The following is a 21,846-nucleotide window of genomic DNA, read 5'->3' on the forward strand; positions in this document are numbered from 1 at the left end:
TATCGTGAGATTTTGAGTGAAAACCTCCTTCCATCAGCAAGGGCATTGAAGATGAAACATGGCTGGGTCTTTCAGCATGACAATGATCCCAAACACACCACCCAGGCAACGAAGGAGTGGCTTCGTAAGAAGCATTTCAAGGTCCTGGAGTGGCCTAGCCAGTCTCCAGATCTCAACCCCATCGAAAATCTTTGGAGTCCGTGTTGCCCAGCGACAGCCCCAAAACATTACTGCTCTAGAGGAGATCTGCATGGAGGAATGGGCCAAAATACCAGCAACAGTGTGTGAAAACCTTGTGAAGACTTACAGAAAACGTTTGACTTGTCATTGCCAACAAAGGGTATATAACACAGTATTGAGATGAAATTTTGTTATTGACCAAATACTTATTTTCCACCATAATTTGCAAATAAATTCTTTAAAAATCCTACAATGTGATTTTTCTGGATTTTTCTTTTTTTTTCTTTTTCTCATTTTGTCTCTCATAGTTGAGGTATTCCTATGCTGAAAATTACAGGTCTCGCTCATCTTTTTAAGTGGGAGAACTTGCACAATTGGTGGCTGACTAAATATTTTTTTGCCCCACTGTAGTATGATATAGAGCTGTATGAAATGTAAAAAAAAAAAAAATTACTTTTTAACGTTTACTTTTATACAGTTAGTAAAGATTTGACAGCAAAACGACATGTATCAACCTGAAAGGAGATGGTTTTACAATTATTCTAAAAGGCCTTTTACATGCTAAAAAAGTATAAACTGTTAATCAGATGACAGAAGGCATGTAGAGGATTATACAACAGGTTTTTCAAAGTCTTGATCATGTTGAGAATTTAGAGGTAATAAAACATGACACTACATGCATTTTTGTAAAACACAAAAACCATTTACTGCAGATTCCAGATGAAATGTGCACCAAAAATATGTTTCACTAATTCCAAATAATAGTCCATTCATTTGTCTTTCATGTTGCATGTACAACAATCTTATTATGCCCAGGCTCTTGTTTTCATAAGAACAGAAGTACTTTGTTTACTAACTCTTAAACAGATGGGGCAATCAAAGCCTCAAGGGGATGTGGAAGATAATGAATGCAGCATGGCCTTGAACAGTGTCATTGGTAAGAGGTTCCTCTTTAAAGGAGGAAGTTTCTTGATGTCACCAAGGGGATACGGGAAATGACATCATATTGGCTGGTTATTGAGCACATGCTTTGACTCGATCCAATCATGATGTTCAGAGCATGTCTAAACGTTTGAAACATGCATGTGCTAGAGAAAAACCAAAACAACCAGAGTTGTTTATTATTCAAGATGATTCACAAGTGAAACAGCTGGAACACAATCCACAGGATTTCAAATAAACAATATCAATTCAACAAGCATATATCTAATTCTCACTGTTTTCTTTTTTTTTTTTTTTTTAATGAAAAAAAAAATAAACATTTGTTCCAACATCTGCTCCAAACTTCAAAATTAATCACCATTCCACTGCTTACAGTACAGCAGAATGGAATAATATTTCAATATTTGTGCCAGTCACTTGCTCTCTAGTGACTTTTATCCTGCACTACCAAAACAGGATCATGTTTTTATTAAATCATTGTGGCTGTACAATCATTTCCTTCTGCATTTTTTGTTGTTCTACTGACTGTGGTTAAGAGACAAAATATATTTTATATTAAAACATATTGCAACTGAAACCACTTCCATGTTTTGTATTATTTTTACAAGACAATGTCAAAGGTTTTGATAAGTTAAGAATGAGGTTATAATGTCGCAAGAGCGAAATTTTGATGTAGAGTTAAAAAAAGAAGAAGGAATGTTTCTTAAAATACTGGCCTGTTTTGAGCATAACTTCAGGCTGTAGATTTTTAGTAAAAATCACTGTCTTCATCAACTTCAAAATCAAGCACATGCAACTCGTTGTTTTTTTGTATCCCTCTTTCTTCTTCTTCCTCCTCCTCCTCCTCCTCATTATCTGTGCTGTTTCGGGGTTCTCCTCTCTCCCTTTTCACAATCTGATGATATTCCTGATAGATTCCAGTCAGAGCCTGTGCAGCCTCTACAGATACTTTCAGTTTTCCCACCACATCCTGCTCTTCATCTGCACTGACAACTGAAAGACAGAAAAAACACAAAGTCATGCATTTATTTCAAGTATATTTTAATCTCTTTTCATAATGACTGAATCTTACCATTGATTTTTTCTTCAATAAAATCATTTCCAGTCAGCAGAAGTTCTCGTAAATCCAAGTAGGCATGGCCGACATCTTCACATTCTTCTTGCTCGTTCATGGGCTCACTGACTACTGTGAACTTTAACCTAGAAGATTATTGGAGGAAAAAAACATAGAGGTTAGAAGATCTTTATAAATTTTTCATTTTATTGCCATGTGAAATGGACATTATTGTTATATGTTTCATTATCTCTCATGTTCTCTCTGTTTACCTGCCCTGGTTGGGGTCTGTACCTTCCAGCATGGTGTAGAGGTAATGTCTCAGAGGAGCTGCTTCCATGCTATCCACATGGATAACTAATGATGATAATAATAATAAAACATGAATTGTTAAATGAATTGTTATTTTTTTATTTTATTAAAACCAAGTTAATATGTTAAATTCTTAAATGTCATGATGACTTAGTGAAAAGTGTGCTTAATTATAAAATATGTGCACTTGTAGTGTACTTTAAATCTTACAAGAAAATCTTAATAAACTTTACTTGCAGGTATTATAATATTAGCAAAATAAAAGACCAAGTGTACTTAAGTGTTAAGTTAAGCATACTTAAAGTGAGTACACTTTCATGGCACTTTCTTAAAACACTTAAGTACATTTTTAAAAGGTGCCCTTTGTAATCATGTTGAATTAAAAGTTTTACTTTAAAGTACATTTTAAATAACATAAACATTTAAATAATAATAATAATAATCTTTTGTCAATAAGTGTACTTATTTTGAACATTTGAGTAACATACCAAAGCTAAATGTAAAGTACTTTATTATGATTTATGATTATGTTGTGTGTTATCCGATATTATAATTAAAGTCAATATAAATTAAATTGGAACTAAATTGGAAAACGTATTTGACTTTTAAAATACAGCTAATGTACAGTGTCTCACAGAAGTGAGTACACCCCTCACATTTTTGTAAATATTTTATTATATCTTTTCATGTGACAACACTGAAGAAATTACACTTTGCTACAATGTAAAGTAGTGAGTGTACAGCTTGTAACAGTGTAAATTTGCTGTCCCCTCAAAATAACTCAACACACAGCCATTAATGTCTAAACCGCTGGCCACAAAAGTGAGTACACCCCTAAGTGAAAATGTCCAAATTGGGCCCAAAGTGTCGATATTTTGTGTGGCCACCATTATTTTCCAGCACTGCCTTAACCCTCTTGGGCATGAAGTTCACCAGAGCTTCACAGGTTGCCACTGGAGTCCTCTTCCACTCCTCCATGACGACATCACGGAGCTGGTGGATGTTAGAGACCTTGCGCTCCTCCACCCTCTGTTTGAGGATGCCCCACAGATGCTCAATAGGGTTTAGGTCTGGAGACATGCTTGGCCAGTCCATCACCTGTACCCTCAGCTTCTTTAGCAAGGCAGTGGTCGTCTTGGAGATGTGTTTGGGGTCGTTATCATGTTGGAATACTGCCCTGCGGCCCAGGCTCCGAAGGGAGGGGATCATGCTCTGCTTTAGTATGTCACAGTACATGTTGGCATTCATGGTTCCCTCAATGAACTGTAGCTCCCCAGTGCCGGCAGCACTCATGCAGCCCCAGACCATGACACTCCCACCACCATGCTTGACTATAGGCAAGACACACTTGTCTTTGTACTTATCACCTGGTTGCCGCCACAAACTTATTTGGTTCAGATGGTGTCAAGCGTGTATCCTGGACTCATCAGACCACAGGACATGGTTCCAGTAATCCATGTCCTTAGTCTGCTTGTCTTCAGCCAACTGTTTGCGGGCTTTCTTGTGCATCATCTTTAGAAGAGGCTTCCTTCTGGGACAACAGCCATGCAGATCAATTTGATGCAGTGTGCGGCGTATGGTCTGAGCACTGACAGGCTGACCCCCCCCACCTCTTCAACCTCTGCAGCAATGCTGGCAGCACTCATACGTCTATTTCCCAAACACAACCTCTGGATATGACGCTGAGCACGTGCACTCAACTTCTTTGGTCGACCATGGCGAGGACTGTTCTGAGTGGAACCTGTCCTGTTAAACCACTGTATGATCTTGGCCACCATGCTGCAGCTCAGTTTCAGGGTCTTGGCAATCTTCTTATAGCCTACGCCATCTTTATGTAGAGCAACAATTCTTTTTTTCAGATCCTCAGAGTTCTTTGCCATGAGGTGCCATGTTGAACTTCCAGTGACCAGTATGAGAGAGTGAGAGCAACAACACCAAATTTAACACACCTACTCCCCATTCACACCTGAGACCTTGTAACACTAACGAGTCACATGACACCGGGGAGAGAAAATGGCTAATTTGGACATTTTCACTTAGGGGTGTACTCACTTTTGTGGCCAGCGGTTTAGACATTAATGGCTGTGTGTAGAGTTATTTTGAGGGGACAGCAAATGTACACTGTTATACAAGCTGTACACTCACTACTTTACATTGTAGCAAAGTGTCATTTCTTCAGTGTTGTCACATGAAAAGATATAATAAAATATTTACAAAAATGTGAGGGGTGTACTCACTTCTGTGAGATACTGTAAGTTAAAAGATCGTTTGGGCCAATGTGGGTGGGTCTAGTGGTGTTAAAGGACTCGTAAGACACATAAGGATAATTTCACTTTTGTGACCTCACCTCGTGTAAAGTTATAGTGTATTTCCTCCCCGTCTGTTGGTTTACGCAGGGACATGGGCGTTTCTGTTGTCTCCATGGGAATACCTAGAAGGCGGTACTCTACATATACCTGATGTACTGATTGGTCAAGTGCAACACTGGAAGAAGGGTTAAAAGAAAGTGACAGGATTTCCACTCTGAGTCTGTCTCCCTGTGAAATACAAAGACAAATGTTTGATTTTATCATGTAGAACTGACTCTTTGCATCTAAGACCAGAAAAATACTCTATGCAACTACATGAACGCCAGCTGGATTTCACAAAATGTTCCAAAATGTTTTAAATAGCAAATAATAGTGCAATACAAGTATGTGTTGCATTTTTTTGAGTTGCCACAAGGGGCATTATAGTAGATTTACATTGTTATAAAATGTAAGTCATTTTGTTTACTGTTAACATCTGGCTTAATGACACAGACAAAGGTTAACTCTACCCACTCTTCTGAGTAGTGATATTTGTTAAAAACAGCAGGACCACGTGCTTGCACATTTATTTGCAGAGCGTTTTTCACCATACACAATGTTTCAATGTCAATGTTATGTCTATAATGCCTTAGTGCTTTACCAAAGTCCAATATCATGACAATAAAAGTGATTTAAATCTAACTATATTGTATTTATAGCATTGTCAAGCACATATATCAGTGTCACAGTGACTCTGGCACAAGCCTGAGCATTCAAGGCAGTTAAGTCATTAAATATTGGTCAATTTAGTTGTAAGTGAGAGCAAGCGATTCTCAAAAAGTAATAATGAAAATATGGTTGGGTGTCGCCAATGAAAAAGGTTTGAAAAGTCTGATGCTCAATCACATACCTGAGTGTTCAAAAGTAATCAATGGATTTAGATAATCAATTTTGTTCTAAGCGAGAGTGTACAATTCTCAAAAAGCATCAATTAGGATAGGATCGGTTGTAAAACAGTCTGATGTGAGTTTTTCCAGAGTTAATTACCGGTCATTTAAGTGACAGTGTTGAGAAATACATGATATGGCTTTCATTTCAGTTAGAAATTTATTTATTTTTTTAATTTAAGGCAGAATTACTGTAATATGATGCCATTCCATACCGTAGTTGAAAATTACTTGAGGTAATGATTTTTTATGAAAACGTCTTCCAGAAATGTTGGGATGTTTTTTTAAATTTGAATAAAATGAAAACTAAAAGAATTTCAAATTACATGAGCCAATATTGTATTCACAATAGACCATAGAGAACATAACAAATGTTTAAACTGAGAAATTTTACAATTTTATGCACAAAATGAGCTCATTTCAAATTTGATGCCTGCTACAGGTCTCAAAATAGTTGGCATGGGGGCAACAAAGGGCTGAAAAAGCAAGAAATTTTGAAAAGATTCAGCTGGGAGAACATCTAGCAACTAATTAAGTTAATTGACATCAGGTCAGTAACATGATTAGCTATAAAAGGGATGTCTTAGAGAGGCAGAGTCTCTCAGAAGTAAATATGGGCAAAGACTCTCCAAACTGTGAAAGAGTGCGTAAAAAGATTGTGGAATACTTTAAAAACTACGTTTCTCAACGTCAAATTGCAAAGGCTTTGCAAATCTCATCATCTACAGTGCATAACATCATCAAAAGTTTCAGAGAAACTGGAGAAATCTCTGTGCGTAAGGGACAAGGCTGAAGACCTTTGTTGGATGCCCGTGGTCTTCGGGCCTTCAGATGTCTTTTAGTTTTCATTTTATTCAAATTTAAAAAACGTCCCAACATTTCCGGAATTCGGGTTGTATATCATGGTAAAGATTTTAGTCATATCATCTGCCTCTAAGTAGTTTAAACAGGCAGCTGCTGGAAAAACAACACATAATGCTTTAATCCCCTATTGAGAAAGCCAGAAGCAATTTTTCCTTTAATTGTTGACATACTATTTTATGTCTGTTAGTCAGCTGTATGATCATCACCTTTTTATGTGGTTTTGGTGGGTGAGGAATTATGATGACATCACTTCCGTTTGAATCTCTTGATTCATCAGACTGAAGGGCATCTATGTCACTTTGAGCTATTTTGAATATAAGAAGTAAAAAGTAGCTTTAACTTTTGTCATTTGTGTAATGAATAAGTGGCTTCTGAGGAAAAAACTCACTTCTGTGTTCAGTTTCATCTTCCTGATCTTCATATTCCTGTTCCTCCTCCATTTTAATTTGCTTCAAAAGAAAACACATTGAAGACCCTTTTAAACTGACTGATTCAAATCCTCAATCGACACTTAAGTATTCTTGTTGCATTTCTTTCCCAGTTCCTTACCTGTGTCGAGTCACTTCGATAGCTCTTTTGACTGCGAGGGGTGCTCGGCACCGAAGCCGATGGTCTGAAGTTCATAACTTGATTGGATCCATGCGACTTAATAGACATGGCAGGACTCAGGTAAGGGGACATTGAAGGTTTCAGTTTGTCCTGAACGTGCAACACTGCAGTGCGGTGTTGCTTCCGTCTACCTGACCTTGAAGGTTGAGTCAAATTAGATGGAGGTTTCTGATGATAAGACGTGGGTTCAGTGACCTGAATGGATGGTGATGGAAGGGGTGTGATTGAACTTCTTTGAGGGCTTCTCATGGTTGTGGATGGGTGAGTGTCAGTGGTCTTGGCTCCATGGTCTGGTGGAGGCCGAAGCTGAGACTGAAAATAAGTTGAAGGGTTGCATTTATATATTTATTTGGAATATTAGACTCCATCTCTCACTTTGTTCTTAATTCTGTAAAACTGAATACTTATTTGTGAAAATATCTGCTTTCTGAAAATGACTACCCAATTCTTCTACAATTAAATGCAGTGAATAAAATGGCAGATGCAATTATGTACATTTAAAATATATTCAAAATATTATAAAATGCAAATGACAAAGATGATCAAAATAGCTGAAACAGTTGAGCCATTATGTTATTGAAACAGTTGATGAAATGTAATAAAATGTCACTTAATAGTTAACAACATTGATTATGACTCTTTTAACAATTTGATTTACATGTAATATTATATTTGTATTTCATATTTATTGATATAATTCATTTAAAAATGTAACATGAAATGTGAAAGTGTAAATGAAATAGCGTGGGAAGTTATTGTCATTCACAGACACTCACCCTGGGCTTTGCAATGGGTCTCTGTGAAACCTCAGCACTGGGCACCATTCTCTCTTTCTCTACTCCTTCTCTTTGTCTTAAGGGTGCCTCAGGTGACTGGAAAGGGTACTTCCACCTGAGAGTGGCCCTCACCATTCCTCTTGGACTGCCAGCAGGGTCTCTAAGCACATAATCACCTGACAGCAGGGAACAAAGTAAACATTACTCACCACAGTTAACCTTTGTCTTTGTGAATATTGGTTATAGTTCTAAATTTTAGCTCATGAATTTTGATTCCTATAGAGAGAAATAATAACATTTTGTTACGTTGTTTCTCTTGGCTGAATCTCGGATAATTGGTTAAAAAAAAAAAACTACTAAAAACTACTTGGCAAAAGTTTTAAACGATTAAGATTTACAATTTTTTTTTTAAAGAAGTCTCAAATGCTCATTTATATTAGGCTTAATCTATTAAATCAACAATACAGTAAAAACAGAAATGTTGTAAAATATTATTATTAAAAATGTAAATATATATATTTAGAATGCAATTTATTCCTGTCTTGGCAAAGCTGGATTTTCTGCAGCTATTACTCCAGTCTTCAATGTCATACAATCCTATTTATCATCATTGGTGCTCAGTTTTTAATGATGGGTCTATATCTTTAATTATCAGTGTTGTAAATATTTCACAATCTTACAGTTTTTACTGTATTTTTATCAAATAAATGCAGACTTGGTGAGCATAAGAGACTTCTTAAACATTAAAACTCAAAAACATTAAAACCATCTTAATTATTCTTAACTTTTGACTGATAGTGTATGCACAAAATTAAATTCCCAATTATAATTTTTATTTAATTAAGGTTCTGTTTAATTGCATCCTGATCGTAATGATTACCTCTGATTGGTCTGCCTGCCGCAAGGGCTCGTAGTGGGATTGGTGTCTTTGCCAAATATGTGGGAGGAGTCTGACGTTCGCTGTCATCAAACACATACACCCACAGGCTGCCCACATTCAGGTATTCTAATAAATCTGTGGTTACAGCTAATGGATAGCTCGCTGAGTCTTTAAAGACAGGATCCACACAGCACTGAATTATGGGTGTAGAATGAGGTGGTAGGTCATAAAGGCGATATGTTAAGTATGCATCAGGGAGTAGTCCTGGCCAGCGGGTACTGAGGCCCACACAGCGCTCCAGTATCACCTCAAGCTCATTGGGTATCCCTACGCCATAATCATATATTTCCTGCAACACACACACACAAAACACATGCTTATTAATTTGAGGTAATACATTTGGTAACACTTTAGTTTAGGGACCAGTTCTCACTACTTACTTATTAGCATGCCTATTATATTGGCTGTTTATTAGTACTTATGAAATCTGATATTAATGCCTTATTCTGTATAACCATATTCTATGTCCATAAATTCTATACCCCATAACTAAACTTAACAACTACCAACTAACTTAACAATTAATAAGTAGTAATTAGGAGTTTATTAAAGCAAAATAGTAATAGTTAGTTTTATCAAACCATGACTTTCCTTCTTCCTGGAATACAACTGGTAATGTTTATAACCTCATTTTCAGTTACAGTAAAAGCATAAAAAGACTAAGGGCAGTTGACCTCCAACAATGATAAAAAGCACAATAAAACTAGGAGCTATTGTTATGGCACTTTTGGTGCTTCTTTTTTTCTGTTTTATAATTTTTGGACTTACTAGTCACTGTATACACTGTAAAAAATGTAATGTAATAAAAAAAATAAAAAATTCAACAAACTTACAATTTTAAGGCAACCAGCTTCAGCAGATTTTTGAGTTTTCTCAACTTATTTTTAGGACATTTTTGAGTTTTCTCAACTTTTTGTTAAGTTGAGAAAACTCAAAAATCTGCTGAAGCTGGTTGCCTTAAAATTTTAAGTTTGCTCAACTTTTTTTTTTATTTTAACAGTGTACTTTTACTGTATGGAAAAGATCAGCTTTTGCACTTAAAGGAACACTCCACTTTTTTTGGAAATAGGCTCATTCTCCAACTCCCCCAGAGTTAATAAGTTGAGTTTTACCGTTTTTGAATCCATTCAGCCGATCTCCGGATCTGGAGATAGCACTTTTAGCATAGATAATTGAATCCTATTAGACCAGTAGCATCGCGTTCAAAAATGACCAAAGAGTTTCGATAGTTTTCTTATTTAAAACTTGACTCTTCTGTAGTTACATCGTGTACTAAGACCGGCGGAAAATGAAAAGTTGCGATTTTCTAGTCCGATTTTGCTAGGAACTATACTCTCATTCCGGCGTAATAATCAAGGAACTTTGCTGCCGTAACATGGCCGCAGCAGGCGCAGTGATACGCAGCGCCTGAAAGCAGTCCCCAGCCAGGTACCCAGTTATAATATAGCTGGGGACTACTTTCAGGCGCTGCGTATCACTGCGCCTGCTGCCGCAGCAAAGTTCCTTGATTATTACGCCGGACTGGGAGTATAGTTCCTAATCATATCGGCCTAGAAAATCGCAACTTTTCATTTTCGCCGGTCTTAGTACACGATATAACTACAGAAGAGTCAAGTTTTAAATAGGAAAACTATCGAAACTCTTTGGTCATTTTTGAACGCGATGCTACTGGTCTAATAGGATTCAATGATCTATGCTAAGCTATGCTAAAAGTGCTATCGCCAGATCCGGAGATCGACTGAATGGATTCAAAAACGGTAAAACTCAACTTATTAACTCTGGGGGAGTTGGAGAATGAGCCTATTTCCAAAAAAAGTGGAGTGTTCCTTTAATTGTACTGATTGTACACAATATTAAAAGTATATTTTAGAAAGCTGTATTTTCAGATATAATATTAATGAAAAAGAATTAAAGAGAATGAAAAAGAAAACTTAAAAAGAATACACTTTCATGACTTTCTTAACACACATAAGTATACTTTCAAAAATTGCACTTTGTAATAATGTTAAATTAAAAGTTTTACTTTAATGTGTTCATTTAACAGAAAAGTGCATGTACAATTACAAAGCTTAAACAGAACTGATATTTGGCAGTCGTGGCCTAATGGATAGAGAGTCAGACTTGTAACCCGAAGGTTGCAGGTTTAAGTCTCAGGTCCGGCAGGAATTGTCAGTGGGGAGAGTGAATAACCAGCGCTTTCTCCACCCTCAATACCACGAATGAGGTGAGACCCTTGAGCAAGGCACCGAACCACCAACTGCTCCCCATTAACATTAAAATATATTTTAGTTTCCCATAAATGCTTCTCAGTATACGTTAATCATATTTTAAAGACAATAGAGGAAAGTACGAAATTACAATGAAGACGTTCTACTTAAATGGGTCAAAAAAGTCTCAGCTAACTGCATTTAATAAAGTATAAAACATTTCCATGTTAAGTTAAGTGCCTGAAAACTTCCTTAATAAGTACTCTAAAGTACTAAAAAAGTAAATAGTATATAAAAGTATGCCTACTATAAAATTATTATAAAGTGTACTTCTTTTTCACAATGGCAGGTTTGAAACCAAATAAGTGTGAGTAAACAGATTTTTCATTTTAGGGTGAACTATGCTCTCAAGGCTTTCCTACAAAGCCCTGTCCCCACCATGTGGTATGTGGTGGCATTTACCTCTGGTTCTCCATGAGCCCATTCTGAACCTCTGGTGTGTCTTACAGCTGTTCTACTTGTGACTCTTTCCATTTGAGGTTCTGTGAGTTCCACCTGAAGGTGTAAACACACCCAAAATTCAAGGATTCCTATAACTTCCCCATCAACTCCTGCGGAATAAAGGACAAAATGATCTTAAAAATTCAGTGGGAAATATTATTGCAATAAAGAGCTATAAAAGTGAAAAGAACACCAAATCGAACACACCTATATATGCATATAAAGCTATTTTACCGCAAAGCCCGTGTGACCTTATTTCATATTACCTGTGATGTTGGTTCTGTTTTTCATTCGTTCACCCCTGTGCTGTACAGCTCCCATCAGAGAAATCCTCGCTCTTCCACGGGTCATAAATTGTACCCCTCCAAGCGCCTGGTGCAGTTCAACAGTGATGGACCCACCCTGAAACCTGAGCTTCTCCAGGTCGAACTCAGAGAGGGCGTAATGCGACGTGAAGCCATAATTTGGCTGTCCACCTGATATTAATGAAGTTGAGAGGGTTTCAAAGTCAAGGAACCCATAGGTGCAAAATGTTGCAACCCCTTGGTGATCTCCTGTGCCTTGTCCCATGAGTCTCAATCCCAGAGGTGTAAAGGTGGCTCCTGCTAGATGGATCTCCAGAAGAGACTGTCCTCCACGCAGCTGTGTGATTATGGCGCCCTCTGCAGCAGGCTTGACTGATTCTTGTTCCAGCCCTGTCCAGGTGTACTGCAGCGGTATTGTCTGCTTATAGTTTCTAGGGCTGTACGCTATCTCTTTGAGTTGAGCTAAAATAATGAATGAAAATATGATGTTATCATGGAAATAGAGCAATAGGGGAGAACGGGGCTAGTTGTCAGTATCTCTTGTATTCAGTATTTCTCAGCATAGGTTTATTTTTTAAAAGGCTATGTCTATACAGACATACATACATCATTTTAAATTAATATTGTATTGTGGATTCATGTATATTAATGTTGTGTGTATATATATATATATACACATACAGTTAAACCAAAATTTATTCAGACACCTTCTCACATCATCACAGTTTATTCACTATAGTTTAGAAAATGGTAATACAATATGACAAGAACTCAGAGTTAAACTGTGTCAGAACATATTCATCTTGATAATGTCAGACATTTTGATAGAAAGGTATGTAATGAATTAGGCTGAATAGCTGTCAGCTATTACATTTAAGTACACATTTAGATAATAATAATACCAATAATACCAATTTAGGTCAACCAATTACCAAGCTTGATTTTGTTCAGTCTGTGGTGTAAAAAGGTAGCAATTAGAGAAAAAACACTTAAGCAAAACATAGTCTGGTCAAAGTGTCTGAATAATTTTTGGTCCCAAATTTTTATAAATTTTACTGGTAGCCCACTGTATGAAGAATTTTGGGCAATACGTCACAGTTTACTTTTGTTTATTTTGCTATCCTCGCTTACATAATGAACTATAGTGTTCTGCACCCACTAGTAAAAAGATATCAGAAATTATATCTGTTGTCTGAATAATTTTTGGTTTGACTGTATATATATACATGTGCATGTCAATAAATTAGAATGTCGTGGAAAAGTTCATTTATTTCAGTAATTCAACTCAAATTCTGAAACTCGTGTATTAAATAAATTCAATGCACACAGACTGAAGTAGTTTAAGTCTTTGGTTCTTTTAATTGTGATGATTTTGGCTCACATTTAACAAAAACCCACCAATTCACTATCTCAACAAATTATAATACTTCATAAGACCAATAAAAAAACATTTTTAGTGAATTGTTGGCCCTATATATTGGAAAGTATGTTCATTTACTGTATATGTACTCAAAACTTGGTAGAGGCTCCTTTTGCTTTAATTACTGCCTCAATTCGACGTGGCATGGAGATGATCAGTTTGTGGCACTGCTGAGGTGGCATGGAAGCCCAGGTTTCTTTGACAGTGGCCTTCAGCTCATCTGCATTTTTTGGTCTCTTGTTTCTCATTTTCCTCTTGACAATACCTCATAGATTCTCTATGGGGTTCAGGTCTGGTGAGTTTGCTGGCCAATCAAGCACACCAACACCATGGTCATTTAACCAACTTTTGGTGCTTTTGGCAGTGTGGGCAGGTGCCAAATCCTGCTGGAAAATGAAATCAGCATCTTTAAAAAGCTGGTCAGCAGAAGGAAGCATGAAGTGCTACAAAATTTCTTGGTAAACGGGCGCAGTGACTTTGGTTTTCAAAAAACACAATGGACCAACACCAGCAGATGACATTGCACCCCAAATCATCACAGACTGTGGAAACTAAACACTGGACTTCAAGCAACTTGGGCTATGAGCTTCTCCACCCTTCCTCCAGACTCTAGGACCTTGGTTTCCAAATGAAATACAAAACTTGCTCTCATCTGAAAAGAGGACTTTGGACCACTGGGCAACAGTCCAGTTCTTCTTCTCCTTAGCCCAGGTAAGACGCCTGGGACGTTGTTTGTGGTTTAGGAGTGGCTTAACAAGAGGAATACTACAACTGTAGCCAAATTCCTTGACACGTCTGTGTGTGGTGGCTCTTCATGCCTTGACCCCAGCCTCAGTCCATTCCTTGTGAAGTTCACCCAAATTCTTGAATCAATTTGCTTGACAATCCTCATAAGGCTGCGGTTTTCATGGTTGGTTGTGCATCTTTTTCTTCCACACTTTTTCCTTCTGCTCAACTTTCTGTTAACATGCTTGGATACAGCACTCTGTGAACAGCCAGCTTCTTTGGCAATGAATGTGTGTGGCTTACCCTCCTTGTGAAGGGTGTCAATGATTGTCTTCTGGACAACTGTCAGATCAGCAGTCTTCCCCATGATTGTGTAGCCTAGTGAACCAAACTGAGAGACCCTTTTGAAGGCTCAGGAAACCTTTGCAGGTGTTTTCAGTTGATTAGCTGATTGGCATATCACCATATTCTAATTTGTTGAGAATTGGTGGGTTTTTGTTAAATGTGAGCCAAAATCATCACAATTAAAAGAACCAAAGACTTAAACTACTTCAGTCTGTGTGCATTGAATTTATTTAATACACGAGTTTCACAATTTGAGTTGAATTACTGAAATAAATGAACTTTTCCACGACATTCTAATTTACTGATATGCACCTGTATATATACAGTACATACATACATATATATATACTGTATAACAAGCATAGGTACCAATTGGAATTTTAACTTGAGACTTGTGACAGCTAGCCCCAATCTCTTGTATATTGTACATGCAGCAACGGCAGTTCTTCTAACCTTGTAAATTGCTGATTTGAAGGCTTCTGCTTTTCAACAGTTTGTCTTTTTCACCTGCCCTCCTTCTATTCTCCTCCCTCTCTCTTTCAAATTTTTCCATAACTGTCTTCATCTCGTTCTATAAAAGAAAATACTCTAGGTGTAATGGATGATGTTATGGTTTACGTGGAATGAAAAGAGCAATATTCAGAGAAATATATACAATATACCGCATTCTCACTGCAAATGTGTGTGTACCTGAAGGTCAGCATTTAGTCGATGTTGCAGTAATAATAAATCCCTTGTTTTCTGGAGTTCCAAAACAGTTTCTGCATATGAGGCCTGCACTGCAGTCAAATCCCTTGATGTTTCCTCTATCTTTTCATCTGTTTTCAAGAAGCACATCATTCCTTGAGTCTCCCGCTGCATTCTGAAGGCCTAAGAGAAGAGCACACAATTAAAGAAAGAGACAGAAAAAGGGAACGAAACAAGCAAAGCAAAATGTTATTATATAGCAGCTTAAATGTTTTTAAATATCTAAAAATGCAACTTCTAAAACTAAACATCTTACTTTAATCTGCAGCAGAGTCTCACTCAGATCTTCCACACTCATATCAAACTCCTGACAGAGAATGAAAAATAGAATATATGGAGTATATGGAGAATATATGGACATTATATGGAAATGTACTGATATACAAATTCTAATGAATTGAATGTCAGGCCCGAGATTCTGTTTGTGAAGAAAACTTTAGCCCAAAACAGCAAATTTTACTTTTGTAACAGAGTCCAGTTTTTCTTGCAAAGATGTGACTTCCTGCCTGTGCTGCAGGACTTCTCGCTCCAGGCAGTCATGTTTTTCTCTGAGGAACATAACCATATCTGAAACACATTCAATTTATTGAAAAGATGTGCATTAACACATTAAAGAACTAGAACACTTGATATGTTTAGCATATTGACGATCCAATTTGACACATTGACTACACGATGTCCATGAGTCTATATTGTGTACACAATATCACGTATTAAAAGCTGCTACAATGAACACATCCAGAATAAGCTGAGATGTGGTACAGAAGTGATGTTGCTAGTCAAAAGTCTGGCAATGCACGAGTCTAACCTCTATCTCGCTCCTTCTCCTTCTGAATCTGGTCATTCTCTTTTCTCATCTGTTCCTTCACCTGCTCCAGCATTTTCTTTTCTTTCCTTTCTTCCTCCAGTCTTTGTTCAAGCCTCTGTACATCCTCTCTCCAACTCTCTTCTTTAAATTGTTCATTTGTTTTGTCTTTTTTCTCATGTTGTCCGTCTTGATGGTTCTGAACAGACATAGTGCTATGGAGGAAACCAGTGAATTTAAACATACAAAAATTGTAGGCCTTTTTTCTTTAGGATATTTTGGGGGCCAAAAAGACATAAACCTACAACCAGGTCCATAGGTTGAATACAAGGAGCCTGTGACAAATTGTATGGATAGGACCAACTGACTTATATTTTTCAAGATTACTGTTTTGAACTGGGCTTTTATATATTTATCTTCTTTATAAGTGTTGGATCAGACTTGTTGTTCTTATATGTTCTTATGATGATCGTTCATTTTAAACTTCCATGATTACATGATATTTTCTCCATTAAACAAATTTTCTCCAGTTTTCAATAACACTAGATCCAATTTACATGTATGCTTCATTTACAAAAAATGGAAGGGGAATATTTGGTTTATTTCCTCTGTAAATCTCTCTGACGTCTTGACAGTGGGTTATATTTCCCAATGTCCCCTTGTAATTTCACTATTATCTTTTATTCTACAGTTCTAGTTAGTGTTTGAGCATAGCAACCTGATACAAAAGTTTGTGCTTTCTGATTTTTGCACAATCATAAACTATGATAAACTACATTTTAAGTAATTTATTCCAAAATCATCTGGTACATCAAATAGTGAGCCGACTGATGCCATCATTTTGTTTGATGGACATAGATAGAAAATTCCATTAAAATGTCCCTGGTTGTCCCCCCATCAATGCCCCAGCCTACCACATATGAAACACTCACCTCTCCAGAAGTGAATCATAGCTATTCTTCAGGAGGTTCCTCTCCCCCTCCAGGTCTGAAACCCTCTCCTGAAGCTGAAAAACAGATGTTAGTAAAAGCCACAAACACGAAAACTTAAAACAAAAGAGCAAAAGTGCAACTTGAACAGTACCTCCCCCAGAGCTTGCAGTGAAAGTGTGGCAGCATTGAGCTGGCCTTCAAGTGTCAGCACTCTCTGCTTCTCCTGTTTCAACAGCTCACTCAGCTCCTCCACCTTCCCCAGCAGTGCTCCTTGGCTCTCTTTTAAAGACCTTTGGCCCTACAGTATATTTGCCCATATAAGACAAAAAAAGACATACAACAGAACCCTATTTATTCAATTTTATTCTCAGACCTTGTACATGTTCGTATGATACTTTTTGTGATGAAGAAAGAGTCAAAAATGCAAAATTTGGGAAATGTTTACTTTAAGCTTACCTCCTCCAGCTGGTTCTCATAAGCCTTAAGAAAGAGCACAAAGAGAGGGAGGAATGAGGATCGTTTGTTTTAATGCAGAAATATAATTTGGAAGACATTACGCCAATGATTTCAAGTGGAAGACCCATGATCACTATGACGATGTGACAGCAGCTACAGTGCGCACCATTTTGGTGACCAAAAATGTGATGTGCACGTGATTACACAAATGGTGCACATGGTAAAAATGGTGATTTTGTACAATGCAATGTTCTCATTACCATTCTGGGGCATTATTTGTTCGGTGAAGCCCAAAGCAGAGACAAGCAATAGTAAAGCAGATGCACTATCATTTAAACGGATATTATTTTTCACTGTTTTTGCTCAGTTTTGGCCTTATGGCTCACCTCCTGAAGAGCAGCAAACTTTTCCTGAAGGACCAGAAGGGAGGTGCTCTTTTCAGAAAGCTGCTTCTGCAGTCTTATCACATCTACATTATCTTTTATAATGAGTCTGTAAAGAAGAATAAAAATTGTTACATGCATGCTGTGTGGTTGACTAATTCTGAATAGTAACTGAATGAGCATGAACACTACATGTGATTGAACAGGCTATTGTTAATTTATTACTGATTAATAAACTATTTATTATTACAAACTTTATCCTACCTGTGTCCATCGGCTTGTTGTTTGCGCAGGTCTTTCACAATACCTTCAATTTCTTTCTCTTTGTCTCTGAGCGATTCTCTAAGAGACTGGGCTGACAGCTCCAGCTCTGCCACTCTCCCTTGCTGATTTTCTATGATGGTAGATCTGCTGAGAGAAAAAAAACAAGAAGGAAAATTAGAAACATGGGTGTAAAAGCCAGGTATGGACAATACACTGCATTAGCAACAAATTTGTAATTTGATTATTAATAGCATGGCAGCAGTGTCCTATCATATGCATACAGATCATCAGGAATATATACTTAAATTAAGTCTATTTTAGGCAAAATAAACTAGTCTTTTTGAGTGAAAGCAGATCTACATGGCAGAAGTCTCTATGAATTCTGCCATGAGATTAAGAATGCAAATGTTTTTAATGTATTTTTTAATGTATTTTAATGTCTTTTTTTCCTTGTGTGCTTTAGCTGAGTTGCAGGTATATGAAGCAAGGCACTATACTGTGTTTTGCAGAATTGCAAAGTATGTAAACACAAAAACATCCAACAAACCTGAGTAATGCAAGTCTGCATATACATAGGAGAAAGAGGCAGAAACATTGAGGACAATATTTTTTGTGTATTGACCATCACTATTACCCAGGTTTGACTGTTTAGTTTAGTTTTTTTTTTTTAATTTGCAGTTTGCAGTTTGTAACTCACATAGAATGCCATAAAAATGTAGATGACATAAATAGTATCATCCCATTCATATCATATCATAAATATTCATTTATATATTATATATGTTGTATGTTGTAAAAACACACAAGCACATACCCACAGGTCAACTTACAATCTGTCTATCTCTCCTCTGGTGTCATCCAGTGAACTGATGCCATAGCGGGCAGGAGCGGTTTGGGCAGCTCTTCTGACCCCTCCGTCCCCATCCACACCTCGCCCTGAGACAGAGAAAGAGAGAGTAGATTCTGAATCAAATCTGGAATACAACACCAAATAAACACCCCTTATAAAAAGTACTGTGGTGATTTATTAAGTCCTGATTTAGTACTGACTTATTAAGTCATTCAAAGTATTCTTTGTATTTATAAGCCACCACTGTATTACCAATGTCCAAAGCAATACAGCAATATTACCATTTTATCATACCCATTAGCAGTGTTGGGGGTAACGCATTACAAGTAACGCGAGTTACGTAATCAGATTACTTTTTTCAAGTAACTAGTAAAGTAATGCATTACTTTTTAATTTACAAGAAAATATCTGAGTTACTTTTTCAAAAAAGTAACTCCAGTTACTTTGTTTTCCCATGTATTGTCTGGCAGCTCTCGTGTTGCCATGTTGAGAGAAATCAGGAGTAAGTGCAGAGCGTTGTGTGTAAACATGTTACTGTAGTTCTAGACTAAACATGAACATGCGTTAATTAATCTCACTTGCACAAAAAGATTCAGTATTTATCAAAATGAAAACAGTGAAATGCAAACTCAGAATATGATGCAAACCTGCAATAATTAAATATGTTAAATAACACAAATATCCTTTATGTATTTAGTCCCATTTTATTAACCAATGTTTTTGCTGCTGACCTTCGATTATCCAATTCAATCATACTAATAAGCAAAAGTGACTTTAGATAAACTAACATTTGTGCTTCATTGCTTTTTTTTTTTTGTTTTTTTTTGCTGAAGAGTGTTAAACTTTATTCTCCTGCATTCTGCTGTACAGATGTGAATTTACTTTTCCTTCGGCCTGAGGCTTATTCGTTTCACTTTTTGGTGTGAAACGGCTTTTACATTTGCTAAAAATAAAACTTTCTATATTAAAAACAAACAAGCAAGATCTTCCCAGGTTAGAAAGTAATGTGAAAGTAACGCAAAAGTAATGTAACGCATCACTTTCCATAAAAAGTAACTAACGTAATAAGTTACTTTTTTAGGGAGTAACGCAATATTGTAATGCATTACTTTTAGAAGTAACTTTCCCCAACACTGCCCAGCAGTGACTCCTCACCTGTTCGTGGCCTATTATGCGTCCTGACGCCCAGGTCTAAGATGTGTTGCTTGGCTAAACTGAGTTTGCTCTGCAGCGCCCCCTTCTGACTCTCTAGAGTCGCTACACGAGCCTCTAGCTCTTGAATAGTGTCCTCCAGCTCTCCATCCCTCCCTGCAGATGGAGGGCCTTGCTTTAATCGCAGCAATCTTGTTGATAACCTGAACAGCCAAGACAAAAAACAAAAAAACTGTTTTACATTAAAGCAATGATCCAGTGATCAAGACTGTGTGTTCCTGGGCATAAAAAGCAATAATAAAAGTTCCATAAAGCAAAGTTTTCCTCTTATGGTTTTTTGTCAGTTAGTGTGTGTTTGTGTACCTGCGTAGTTTTTGCTCTTGTGTGCGGCTGTGTTGTTTGAGAAGTGTGTTCTCCTCCTGTAGACGGAGACATTGGTCCTCCAGCTGCTCGCGTGGTATTCTGAACAATCTCTGGCGATCTGTATAAAGACAGAGAAACTTACAAAACAACCCAGAGGACTCTTTACAGTGTTTGCTCAAAGGTTGCTCTACCATAGCCCAGGAAACTGCAGAAAGAGGTTCACAGTTGTGGTATGTTTAATTGAGTATCGACTTTGTCTCAGATGTTTGTTCTAAAAAGGAGACATAGGCACAAATGAGACAGAGCTATAAAATGTGTTGGACATTCATAATTTTGTCCAACAAGTAACAACTAATAATTATGATTTCAAAACATACGCCAGAAAACAAATATTAAATATGAATAAATGTTGACATCAACATTTTATCAAATAAATGTTGATTTGAGCAATATAATGAAATGTATTTCAATTAGATACAGCATACTATTTGTTAATACATTTTCATAGGCAGCATTTCAAACATTAATGATTAATATAATTTTGAAATTTAATTTAATTGTCATTGGCCACGAATGTAGAGTACGGCAGCTCAGATAATTTTATTGTTTTGGCTTATTTGAGAACTCTGACTTTTGAGAACAGACATTGTTGAGATCTCCTCTGAAAACCTGAAACAGATACATGTGATTTCTTATAAATAATAATAAATAGTATAATTAAATAGTATAGCAATATGTATTTTAAATAATAATGATAAAAAAGTTAATTAAACCTTCCAAGAAATAAGTGCTTGTTTTCAGGACTATACTGATACACATCTTACCCTTTATTTTGAGCACCTGTGGTGGTCTTCTCCAGTTTCTGGTGTCTTGATCTGTGTCTAAAATAAAGCAGTTCCACTCATTTAAAGAATCTATAAATAAAAATGCAAACGATTTTTCAACTTAAACACACAGCTCTATACACACCTGTGAGAACAGTTATCAGCCCTGCTCTCAAGCCCACGTCCCTCACGGGGAGGTCCCCTGCTGTCTCATCCACTGCCAATGACATTATCAGAACTACCAGACCCAACCAATCACTGCCTTTTTGAGGAAAGGGATTCAGGCAATGGGGCACCTTTCATTGTATTTTTGAGACTTCTCTTATCCTGTGTCACACAACAATGTGGAAACATTTCAAATGAAAAATAGTAATGAAATGAAATTCCATCTAATATTACGTTTACATTAATATTAACATTACATTTAATATTCAGTTATTAAAGAACAGGGATTTTCAGTTTAACAGACAACCCCACTGACTTCCAATATAAAAACATTTGTGAAAGATGAATTCATATTTAAAGTAATGTTATTCAGTATGATTTGACAATGCCCCAAATGAAAGAATTTAAAGTGATATGGTCAGTGTTACAAAGTGTTACATTTTGATTAGTGACCTTCTATTTGAACTACAAATCCTTTCTTTCTTTCTT

The 21,846-nt window shown here is 36.7% G+C and overlaps 1 protein-coding gene across 1 annotated transcript; it reads right to left on the reverse strand.

The window, feature by feature from the left end:
- Window positions 1-1,275: 1,275 nt before the first annotated feature.
- rpgrip1 (RPGR interacting protein 1) lies at window positions 1,276-21,422 on the reverse strand. The gene is made up of 27 exons (XM_058765567.1): window positions 21,338-21,422; window positions 21,193-21,249; window positions 20,369-20,486; window positions 20,009-20,208; window positions 18,834-18,939; window positions 18,551-18,565; window positions 18,004-18,150; window positions 17,743-17,848; window positions 17,357-17,380; window positions 17,052-17,198; window positions 16,901-16,974; window positions 15,972-16,183; window positions 15,624-15,730; window positions 15,420-15,470; window positions 15,107-15,286; window positions 14,870-14,987; window positions 11,887-12,387; window positions 11,582-11,730; window positions 8,853-9,201; window positions 7,973-8,148; window positions 7,137-7,508; window positions 6,976-7,036; window positions 6,794-6,891; window positions 4,836-5,025; window positions 2,449-2,533; window positions 2,195-2,322; window positions 1,276-2,115 (listed from the first exon to the last, which is right to left on the reverse strand). The coding sequence occupies exons 1-27, from the start codon at window positions 21,420-21,422 to the stop codon at window positions 1,871-1,873; spliced, it is 4,101 nt and encodes a 1,366-aa protein (XP_058621550.1). The 3' UTR covers window positions 1,276-1,870.
- Window positions 21,423-21,846: the final 424 nt, after the last annotated feature.

This window comes from Onychostoma macrolepis, chromosome 24 (assembly GCF_012432095.1).
Source record: "Onychostoma macrolepis isolate SWU-2019 chromosome 24, ASM1243209v1, whole genome shotgun sequence".
In the NCBI taxonomy this organism is placed as follows: domain Eukaryota; kingdom Metazoa; phylum Chordata; class Actinopteri; order Cypriniformes; family Cyprinidae; genus Onychostoma; species Onychostoma macrolepis.

What these genes read in the sequence shown, in the direction of transcription:
- rpgrip1 (XM_058765567.1), bottom strand. Translation starts at nt 21,422, where the DNA reads ATGTCATTGGCAGTGGATGAGACAGCAGGGGACCTCCCCGTGAGGGAC. An exon ending in CACTGCAAGCTCTGGGGGAG is followed by an intron (nt 16,975 to 17,051) that starts GTACTGTTCAAG and finishes TCTGTTTTTCAG; the next exon opens with CTTCAGGAGAGGGTTTCAGA. An exon ending in AACTGGACTCTGTTACAAAA is followed by an intron (nt 15,471 to 15,623) that starts GTAAAATTTGCT and finishes ATTCTCTGTCAG; the next exon opens with GAGTTTGATATGAGTGTGGA.